This window comes from Accipiter gentilis, chromosome 1 (assembly GCF_929443795.1).
Source record: "Accipiter gentilis chromosome 1, bAccGen1.1, whole genome shotgun sequence".
Classification (NCBI taxonomy): domain Eukaryota; kingdom Metazoa; phylum Chordata; class Aves; order Accipitriformes; family Accipitridae; genus Astur; species Astur gentilis.
Window position 1 is genome coordinate 8,207,019 of NC_064880.1, and position 11,405 is coordinate 8,218,423.

The following is an 11,405-nucleotide window of genomic DNA, read 5'->3' on the forward strand; positions in this document are numbered from 1 at the left end:
AGCCCCGCCCCTTCTTCTCTTAAAGCGGCGCTCTATGGCCATGCTAGTGGCTTTTTCCGCTTCCGGGGCGGGAGCGGGGTCGGAACTGCGCAACGCCAAGATGGCGGCGGCCGTGGTGGGAGTCTCCTTGAGGCGCGGCGTCCCCGCACGGCTCCTGCGGGCCAGCTTGCGGCCGGTGAGGGGCCTAGAGCTGCCCTGGCCCGGGCAGCCGCGTGGGGGGCCTTTGGGGGAGGCGTGGTGCGAGGGTCTGAGGGCTTGGGGGGAGATGGGGGGCTAGAGGAGGTGTTGAAGGGAGTTGGGGTTGGGTGGGTGAGGAGGGCTGAGATGGGTCTGGTGGGTGGCAGGGGCTGTGTGAGATTTGGGGAGGGAGATGGGGGGCAGGAAGGGGTGCAGAGTGGCCTGGGAGGAAGCTGGAGGGGGGCTGGAGGTAGTCCAGGATGCAGTACGGGATGGGAAGAGGGTTCAGAGTGTGTAGGAGAAGGAGGAGGGTGGATTTCGGGGAAAGAGGAAGTGTGAGGGGGGTGCTGGGGAGGGTATGAGGATAAAAAGGAGTGGGAAGGGATCTGGGAAGGGTTTAGGGGGAGACGGGAGGGTGACGGGAAATTGGGGGGGAATGCAAAAGGGGGTCGGGAAGGGATGCGTGAACAGGAGGGATAGGGATGGGGATGTGGGGTAATTTAGGGAGAGGTGAGTAGGTGCGGGTGGCCTGGAGGGGAAGAAGCTCCTGGGGGAATACCGGAGTGGGGTAGAGATGTGGCTGGGAGCTTCTGAGGGCAGTTTTGGGGCAGGGAGAGTCTTAGGGGCTGTGGAAGAAAGAGATCTGCAGGCACTGGTGGGTTGCTGGTTAGTTTTAGGATTATCTCTGCCTCGTGGAGGAGGGAGCCTCAGGTGAGAGGTGATTGTGTGTGCCAGGGTACACTGCTGCAGGAAATCCTTGGCAGGATTTTTCAACAACTGTACAAATGCCCAAATACAAAGCAGCGATGGGTCCTTCAGCTCTCACCCCAAATGTGTGGCCTCAGGTCATTTTGTTGTCTGGCTAAAAGCCACCTGAAGGGACCTAAGGGCTGTTTTGCTGCTGTTTGAATACAGATGTGTCGGGGAGCGCAGACAGCAGCTGCAGCAGCGCCCCGTATCAAGAAGTTTGCTATCTACAGATGGGATCCTGATAAGCCTGGGGACAAGCCCCGTATGCAGACTTATGAAGTGGATTTGAATAAGTGAGTATGCCCCATTAGGGAGAGGCTTTGCTGCTAGGCAGGTGCATTGGGGCTGTGTGTGCATGTGGGGTTATCTGCCAAGTGGTAATGGAGGGTGGTTGAGGAGCACTTGAGCTGACAGCTAAAGGTGTCAGCAGACTCATTAAGCTTCAGGGACTGTTAAAACCTTGCTGGAGTGGCCAGGGGGGTGGTGCCTCAGCTGTGTTACAGAGCAGCTTGTCCTGAGCACAGGTAAGATCAATGTTATTTCCTGACAAAGAAAATCTTACTATGATTATGTGGGATTATTTTTTCCTCCCTCACCTGTTGGTGCTGAGTGTGACAAAACTGTACCCTGAATGCTAGTGTCTCAGTAGCTGTCAGCAGTAAAATGGTTGCTTCGTTTTGTGACTTCTGTGAGGTTTTACCTGTGTTCCTGAGTTATGTTGAAGACATGAAGATGTTTCATGGCTTTAATAAGCTTTATTTATATAGTAAATCTGGGGCACGTTCCAAAAGGAGACTTTTATGTATAGCTCACAGTCCCAGACCTAGGAGATAAGATGGAATTTTTATCAAATCTTCTCATAGTTTTCTTCACACTTAGTTATTTCTAATTTGCAGGTGATGTTAAACTTGTAGTAACCACCGGCACACTTTTCTGTAGCTATTGCCAAGAAAGCTCTTACTTCTCTGTGATTCTGTGAAGGAGTGCGGTCTTCCCTATGGTGCAGAAACCTTCACATGGGCATGTGTGCCTTGATTTCCCTGAGCTCCACTTGCTGAGCTCCACTTGCTGCTGTGCTCTTGCCAGAGGAATTCACCTCAAGCCCTTTCTGAAAGCTTCAGATACAAAGCCATGCAGCTCCCTATTTAGGAAGCAGATGACGGAGAACTCAAGGTTTTGTGACTTGCACCAGTTAATTTCTGGGTGTTGCCTTGTTTGCTGTATATAAAATTACATAAGTTGTCCAAGACTGTTTGTTTTTGTGTGCAGCACTGCCTCTTGTGACTAATGAGGACAGGCAGGCTTGTTAAAACCTGACCCAAAATAAGAGAACCAGTAGCAAGGCACTTGATTTTTATTTGTGCTGTCTGAACCCTCTTCAGATGAGCCAGATCTTCTGAGCATCAGCAAAAGAAAGGGCTTATTTCCCACCCTGACCCTGGGGTGTGCTGAGCAAATAGGTCATGCTGCTGATAGAGATCTCTGTCTTTTCGCCTGGGATGGGCAAAAAGTGTATTCTTGAAATTGTAGTTGATCAAAGCCCTTTTAGGGGGTGCCAGAGATCAAGCACTGAGGCTGGGGGGGTTTGTACAGGTTCACTGACTTTGATTTCTGTTATAGATGTGGGCCTATGGTGCTTGATGCTCTGATCAAGATTAAAAATGAGTTGGATTCTACTCTCACCTTCCGCAGATCGTGCAGGGAAGGTAAGAAGGGTTTTCCAGCCTGCTAAACTGAAGATTGTCTTTCAAGACTGTTGCTGTCAGTGTATGTGTAACCACTAGAAAACTTCAGGGTAGATGGCAGCATACCACTCTCCTCTTCCAGCTGCTGCATATGAAATACCTCAATGAATCAAGTAATAAAAAGTTAAAGCTCATATTCACAGGGCATAATCGCACAACACTGAGCTGTGAGCAATATGCTTAAACAGCCACAGTCGTTCCTGTTTCTGTTCTAATCTTGTTCATCTTGCTGCCCTCCAGTGATGGACTGTGTAGGGAAATCTAGCAAGAGATTACAACAGCAAAATTGAGGGGGCAGATGTGGCGAATGGGAATGAATTGTAGGGGCTGCTTTATCTAGTGCTGCTGTGGAAATAAAGGGTGTAACTGGAAGAGTACTTAGGACTTCTAGGAATAGCTTCAGGAATCTTTTTTTTGGCCCTTTGACTAAGCTAAATGATTGATTGAGGAAAAGGCCATCTGGTGGTTTTGCATTGCAGAGCGACCGGCTAGTTCTCATACAGGGACAAATCGGCATGTCTGTTTAACTGCGTTAAAACTTACCTGTCCAGGTGACTTTCCCTGTTAAAAAAAAAAAAAAATAATCCCTGATTCATGGGTAATGTTAGGATGCTGAGCTTTAAATGATAGTTGTGGAAATGCAAGAAGGGAGGATGCCTTTATGGAATGACTTGATTTAATTAAGTGAGTTTGCAAGTATGAGAAATTTAGGTTCAATTGATGCCGAAAGATGTTTTGCCTTGGATCTAAATGAAAAGCATGCTTTAACACAGCCATTTCCTGTAGAATCTGCATGGCAGGTGGAGGAATTTCATATGGTGTAGTTATCAGTGTCTGATATTTAGATAGCCAACACTGTTCCCGAGCAGCTGGAATTAATTGCCCTGAATACTTTTCTTTGAGAACCTGAAGACAGATTTTTCAGGCTGGGCTGGTTCAATCTTGCCCCTTTTCTGCCATGCAGGAAAAAAAAAACCCTGATCACACATTCCTGTTTCATACTCGTGGGCCTGTGTCTGCAGTCCTGGTTCCCTCTCCAGTTGACTGGAAAATACTTGTAACCATTTCTTGAGTGGGAGGAATAACCTCGTTCAAGTGCCAGCATTTATCTGGCAGCGAAGTCTAATGTATCAGCCACTGAGACGCACTAGCTCATCAGTGTGAGGAGCAGTGGCATTTCTCTGACTCATATCAATTGATATGTGTCAAATCCTCTGATATTAGAGTTTTGCCCTTTCAACATTTGTCGTCTTGCTAATATGATGTTTTAGGCATCGGACTGAATTGGATACCCGAGCTCCTGACCTGAGCAGTATCTGTGACTGTTCTGCAGCGGTTTTTCTTCTAAACCTTGGCCTTTCCTGGGCTTCATCTGATCTTTCTATTACTGGGAGATCATTAGTGGTGTCATGTAATCCATTTGTTAAGCTATTTATATGCTGTTTGTTCTGGTTAGTGTCTGTCCTCTCACCTTTGGGAGTTAATGAATGCAGTTTATGGCACCACTCTACCCTGCTGCAGAAGGCACAGAATGAAGCTTCTGTCTTAGGGACTTTGTTTTATGTTCCTGACGTTCAGGGATGATTTTGACCATAACTGTAGGGCCGATGGGGGATGTGCGTGGTTCCCACGTCATAATCTTGGTGTTAGCTGCTTCACATCAATACAAGCTTGTGCTTCAAACTTGTGAACAAAGCTGAATGTTTTCCCCACCCTAAGTAGCATGTAAAACTAATGAATGATGCGAAAGGGATGAAGTGTCCAAGCTACTTGTTTTCTGCTGTGGAAGGAAGTTTAACACCGAGAATGTGTTTAGGCTTTAATGAAAGTGACTCCTGTGTTTGTTCTTTATTTAAGTAGCAATGTGTTTGGCCCAATGGCAACTTCTGGCGTTTTCCTGGTCACGTAGAGAGTTTCTTGAAGACAGCCTAGGGGCATGTTTGGGGCCAAGAGGATCTTCCTCAAGTAGGATAAGAGGGTAAATATCTAATGCTTTACTCTTTTCTCCCACTCAGGCATCTGTGGCTCTTGTGCTATGAACATTGCTGGTGGAAACACGCTGGCTTGTATCAAAAGAATTGACCCCGATCTCAACAAGATCACTAAAATCTACCCTCTCCCCCACATGTATGTGGTGAAGGACCTTGTTCCGGTGAGTATCTGCCTTTGTCAGCTTGCAACCAAGGGTGACACCGTTCCAGGCAGTGTGGGGTTCAGGTTGGGTTGGAAAGGATAACATTGGGAGGTGCCAACAAGATCAGGTCTCACGGTTCATGTTAATCCTGCTGGTGTTTTCTGGCTTGGGTGGGTCTGAGCTTTGCAGCAGTGACTAAATCTGTCCTCATTTGGAGGATTGTGGCAGGTTGAGGTCAAAAATGCCTTCTTCTGTTGGAGTGGTAGCAGATGTTCAATCTCTCATGCATCAATTTAGCTTAATAAATGTAACCTCTTTGCCTTTTGACTCCTAGGACTTGAGTAACTTCTATGCACAGTACAAATCCATCGAGCCTTACCTGAAGAAGAAGGATGAGTCGAAACAGGGCAAGGAGCAGTACCTGCAGTCCATAGAAGACCGTCAGAAACTGGTTACTGCTTCTTTTCTACCATTGAAACCCCTTCCAGATAAGACCAGGGTTAAACGTTAACATGCAGTAACTTCTAGTTCCTTTAATGACAAAGCTGTCTGGTACAAAACCTGACGTGGGTGGAATCTGCTCCCTGAAATGCAGTGTCACGGCATGCCTGCATTGCTAGGGGTAACATTTGCTAATGAAATGCAGTTGCGATGGGGACTTGGATCTCATTCTCACTGACTGCACTGCGAAACCATGTGTGTTTGTAAAAACTTTGTGAAGGCTACAGGCTTGTGATATTCCAATGGAGATAAGGCACTGTATGCTAGTATGTAGGCTGTTGGGCTCAGCACTGTCTGTCTTGTCTAGCTGCAGCATGCTAAGCAATGCTCTCATGTTGCTGCTTGCTGGATTTTACAGCCCTAAAAACTAATGGCAAAAGCTAAACCCTTTTGGATGTGGAGACACAAGCACGATGTGTTAGTGCAAGTCTTCGGATATGTGTCTTGAGCACAGCGTTATATTGGGGGATTTTCTGTAGTATTGTTGCTTCGAGGTTTCAGCATAAAGCTGAAGGGTGCCTGAGGAACCATTTGAACAGCTGGGACATAATAGCTTTTTTAAAAGCTTAGAGTGTGAGGAAGTTCTTGTCTGAATTTCCTTGGCTGCCACAGTAAGTATCATTAAATCAGCAGTTTCTCTTTTGCTTCTGACCTGTCTTGATGAATCTGTCACTCACTTCACAGTTCAAAGCTCAGCCTGTCAATGCTCCACTGTGATTGTTTCTGTGGTGCTGTCACTAAGTAGGTGCAAAGTGGGCAGGCAGCCCAGATTTTTGGCAAGTGGTAAAAGAGAGGTGAATATGAACAGCAAAGAGGAAGGCTGATTAAAGGGGATTCAATGAAAACATGTGAGCTGTACCTAACTCTCTGTAGTGATCTTTGAAAGTTTTCCATTATGTGTGTTTGCTGTGAAGTTAAGGTCTAATGAATAGACCAGTCATGTGCCCAAGATGTTGGCAGCACTGTGTGATTGGCGTTGTGATGTCTTAACGACCACAGGATTTTACAGTCTGAAAGAATATCTATCCAAGGGCAACAGTTAGTTCTACTGCACCGCTTCATAATGTGATCTGATCTGTATGTAAGGACTAAAGGGACTCTCCCTTCACATGGTTTTCATAAAGTGACCTCCTTGAAATCACTTTCTCGTTCAAGTAGAAATAAGCAAACCTAAAAGTGACTGCAAGAGCTGTCTGAACCTTTCTCACAACTAGTAAACTTGCTTTTTATCTCATTGCTGAAGTTTCTCTTGCTTTGAGAACGGCTTGTGTGCAGGAGAAACTTGGATACAGTGTCACCTGAAAAACCCTGACCTTTTTCTTTAAATCATCAATCATTTGAAACGTTACAATTAGAAATAAGAATAATTTAGAGCGAGAAGGTAACTCTGACTTACCTGGCTTTGGCAAGTCTTTCCAAAAGACTAATGCAGGAGACGTGTTACAAACTCCAAGGAGTTCTGGCATCAGGTATCTTTCTAAACTAAATTTAATGAGAACTTTGTCCCAAAACAACTTTCAGATACATAAATTAAGCCAGACTAGACTCTCTCTTAGCCTGGGGGGTTGACTGAGCTACTAGGAGACTTGGGAGACCCTCGGACTCCTCAGAGTTTGTCTTTTGCCCAGTGTCACTTCCATGTAGGTCTACCTTTCTTTTCTTCAGCACCTGGAATAAGAAGGCTTTCATCTCTGTAGAAGTGGTGAAATGGCTAAAGACTCACACCTTTCCTGTTCTGTAAGTGCTTGGGGATCCCCTCAAAGCACATACTAAACTATGAGCTCTTCTCCCTTAGGCTGTGGGGCAGACTTTGCTCTTTCTTCTCTCCTGTAACATGGCCTTGAATTTTTAATTGGTTACATATCTGTTCCTTTCCTCAGCCACTTACTGGGACAGGTTGAAAGGAAGGAATGGAGGAAGATCAAGCAATTTTCACGTTTTTCTTCAGTTTATGCTTTTTTTTCCCCCTGTTGTCACAAACCCTAGTTTATTATACGGGTTGAGAGATTGCATGCATCTTGTTTCAGAGGACCTGCATGTAGAAATTGCTTTCTTCCGTCAGTGCTTCTTCAGCATAAGGTTTTCGGAGCCACTCTGTTGCAGCAAGTCACTAGAGAGGAAGGTGGTGAAGGAAGCATGTGCTCTTGTAAATCCCCTCTTTTAAAAAAAAAAAAAAAAAATTGCTTCGTCATGGGTTTCTGGAATGGCTTGACTGTGGTCTCCCACCCCCATGCAGGACGGACTCTACGAGTGCATCCTGTGTGCCTGCTGCAGCACCAGCTGTCCCAGTTACTGGTGGAATGGGGACAAGTACTTGGGTCCTGCGGTACTGATGCAGGTAAGGACAGATCCTATTTGTCATGTGGGACTGCTGAGGGACTTCCCATCTGAAAGCAGCATAAGTATTTGCAAGTGCAGGTGGGATAGTATTACATAGTTGAGATCCTGGACCAGAATTCCTGAGTTAGGTGTTGCTTTTAAAATCTCACACTAATTACAACACCTTGAAGCAGCATTTGGTGTGTCAAATGCCACTGACTTTCAGGCCTATCGCTGGATGATTGACTCCAGAGATGACTACACAGAGGAACGCCTGGCGCAGCTTCAAGACCCATTTTCTCTCTACCGTTGTCACACTATCATGAATTGCACGAGGACTTGCCCTAAGGTATGTGTGTGTCCTGCAGATGTCCCTTCTGGGGTTACTGGCTTGTTTCCAAGCACCCTGGTTGAAAACAATAGGAAAATACCTGCTTAGGCTTTGGTTTTCCTCAAGCTTGCCTTGGCTTGTTCAGCCTTTTGAAACACTGGGTTACCAGCAGTCGTGCTTATGATGGTGACTGTACAAGAGGACATGGCAAAGTGTGTATTACACATCGCGGGAACATTTCTTCCTTACGAGCAAAGCTGTGACTTTGAGAACCTGTCTTTTTCCAAGATTCAGGAGTGTGACAGTTAGGGCCGTGTGAGGTCGTGTGAGGGACGCTGCCAGAAACAGTACAGGGAAGTTTGTCTTGCTTAGTCAGATCAGTGGTGTGAGCATTGTGAGTAATAGGCTTAACCCCCACACGGTGCAACCTTAAACTCCAGTGGTAGCAGCTATCCCTGATGTATTGTGCAACTTGTGTAATGGAGAAGAACTACAGCAAGTTTATGGTGCCTTTGGGGGATGTGTTTTATGCTGACATCCTGCTGCCAGGGCATTTCCCAGATGGTCTATTCTCTGGTATTTCGTTTGAAAACTGAGCAAGCTTTCCCAAATCGGAGCATGCCTCTTCCTCATCTTGTGATGACCTTGTGCCTGTTGTTGGGCAGATTATCTAGTTTTGCTTTCCTGCCAGCTGTGCAGTTTTCTAGCCAGCCTTTGCTTGCACCTGGTGGTGGAATAATTCTCTTTGAGCTGTGAAATAATATGAAGGCAAATGTTTAAGTGGATCACAGATGTTGGGAAGGTGAGATGCTTGAGATATGGGTTGATGTGTTTGTCAGAAGCACCGCGTGCTGATTTTTGTGTGTGTGTATTTTTCTAAAGTGATTCATTGACTACAGATAATTCCCCCTTTCCATAGGGAGTTAGCTTGTGATCTGGTGTCAACCATAGTTCAGCTAAAGGTGAAGGTTCAACCTGAAGATCTGGCTGGCTGTAGGAATGTATGTAGTACAGGGAAATAGCACTTGGTCTCAAGTTTGAGACACTTTTATGGTTAATAGCATGTTTCCACTCACATGCTCTAATCCTGGCTGTTGTCTCGATCAGCCCGGAAAGACTGCATGGTGAGCTCTGCACCAGGGTAATTTCCTGTTCATTCTCTGTCCTGCCGTGCTACTGCTGTAATCGCAACGATACAGCAGGGTGGTTGTGATCCCTCTCTCATTTTGAGATTAGGCATGCTTGGTTTGGTAGCAGTGCTACAGGATTAAGGGCCTTTGCAAGGTGACATGTGTCTATATTGTAGGAAAACCTTCTTAGGAAAGCTTAGCTGGCTTTTGCGTGAAGAGCATTTTCATTTTGTGCCTTACTGTTCTTGCTCACTTCCCTAGTGTTCTCCAGTACACAGCTCTTTTCTTTTTTTTTCAGACAAGGAGAAAAGCCACATCTCTTGTACTGTCACTGTCAAGCTTTTACAAAACAGTTTCTTGACTCCAGAATTCATCTTGTAATACCTGTAAAAGTGTTGAATTCAGTCCTGCTTGAGCTTTGTTAGAAGTTCCTATCACTCAGCCACTCATTCTTCCCTTTGATCCTCGCGTTGCTGATTAAAACTAGTCCTCCAAAGTCAAATGAGCATTTTTTTTCTTCAAGCAGTGGGAAGTGCTGCAGGTTCAGCCTCCAGGTAGAGGAGGTGAGCTCCCAGCACTGCATCTCTACTCCAGGCTGGCTTGCTTTTCCCTTGTAAATTGAGACTGGAGTGCAGCGAACCTGCATCGGCACACCTTAACCAAGGGGCTCTGCATACCATAATGCTCAGCCTGCCTGGAGCAAGGCTGTTCAGAGCTGTCCCTCAATATCCTGTAACCTCCCAGCATTTGAAAGGAAGCACAATATTAGGCTGGACTCCAGCTTTTAGAAAAAAAAAGGGGGGGGGGGGGGAGCTGCTGAGCACCTCCTCTGCCAGCTATTCTTACGAGTAGCAGCATATTTGTGAGTTTACTATGACTTAGATCGGGGCAAGGCAGGGGAGGATGCTCTAACTTGCTGATTTCCAGAGGAGCTAACAAACTTTTTCTTCTTAGGGTTTGAACCCTGGCAAAGCAATTGCTGAGATCAAGAAGATGATGGCAACTTACAAAGAGAAGGCAACTGCTGCATAATGCTGTTCTCTAACTGGAAGTGTAACACACAAACGTGCTTTACGTGAAAGTAATTTATACCTGATTTAGCAAGAGAAGGTTCCAGCAGGGACTTTGGTGTTTTTCTTACAGGTTTGCATGTACAATAAATACTGTAAAGAACAAATAAGAGTTGATACTTGATTAACAATATTGAACTGATGCCTCTGCCTCTATCGTAGAATCCCAAACCTCTCAGAGTTTTGAGTGTGTAAGCAGCTGGGGTCACCTCTGAGGCTCTGCTGTGGGATAAGGATTTGAAAGTGGCCACACAGCAGAGGTGGAGACAGAATTTCTGTAATGACCTTGATGCCATGTTGTTAAAGCAAATGCATGTGTGGGAAGAGACCTGCAAGTAATAAACCCTGTGGCGATTAGCAAGAAAACAATGGAACTGGCTGGGAAAGGGAAATGTTGGAAGAATCTCACCCTGTTCTGAGATCCCCTGGGCTCCTTGTTGAGGTACAAAGTGACGACCTGGAGCTCACAGGGTGCAGGCATGTGGCAAAATACCAGTGGCAGTGCCACTAGGAAAGAGGTGTCTTGCCACTGCCCTGCTGGGATGCTTGTTTTTATTTCAAGTCCTGAAGTAGATGAGAATTGTTAGAACAGGGTGGCATCTTTCTCTTTGCTCTAGTACAAGTGGGTTTTAGCTCCAGATTTCTCAAGCTTGTGATGTTTGTGGTAGGTGGTTGCTTGAAGCAGCTGTTTGCAGTCTTAGGGTGGTAGACAGAAAGGAAGTGCTTTCTGTTTTGCTGCTTAATAGATTATTTTTTTTGTCTAGGTGTAGTAAAAACTTCTAGAAATGTCATGATGCTGCTTCTGAGACATGGTATGGTAACCAGGATGCTGCCAGTGGGCAGCAAATGAAGGTTGAGGTGGCATAAAAAGTTGTATACAGCTCTGGAAAGGCTTACCCCCAGAATTACCCTGGTTTTCCCATACATTAATCTATCCTGCAGTAAGGGGACCTTGTGGCTGTTTCAAGAAGCCAAGCTAATTTTGCTGTCTTAAATTTCATTTGCAGAAATACTTATTTTCCTGGAGCTAATGTCTTTATTCCCAAGAGTTGATGTGAGGCAGACTTCTGTAGGTCAGAGACTTTACACTTAAAATCCACGTGTGTTGGGCTGCTCTTCCATGTCACTGGATTGGCCCTGTTTTCTGTGTCTCAGGTGAGCTGTGGATAAGAAGGGGTGAGTGCTGGTCCTGTGATGGAGAAGACCCAAATGCAGATGTTAGACAGCAGGGGTGTGTTGTCCCATGAT

The 11,405-nt window shown here is 45.8% G+C and overlaps 1 protein-coding gene across 1 annotated transcript; it reads left to right on the plus strand.

Annotated features, from left to right (window-relative positions):
- Positions 1-71: 71 nt before the first annotated feature.
- Positions 72-10,269, plus strand: SDHB (succinate dehydrogenase complex iron sulfur subunit B). The gene is made up of 8 exons (XM_049803446.1): positions 72-175; positions 1,093-1,220; positions 2,548-2,633; positions 4,688-4,824; positions 5,141-5,257; positions 7,544-7,645; positions 7,853-7,975; positions 10,042-10,269. The coding sequence occupies exons 1-8, from the start codon at positions 101-103 to the stop codon at positions 10,117-10,119; spliced, it is 846 nt and encodes a 281-aa protein (XP_049659403.1). The 5' UTR covers positions 72-100; the 3' UTR covers positions 10,120-10,269.
- Positions 10,270-11,405: the final 1,136 nt, after the last annotated feature.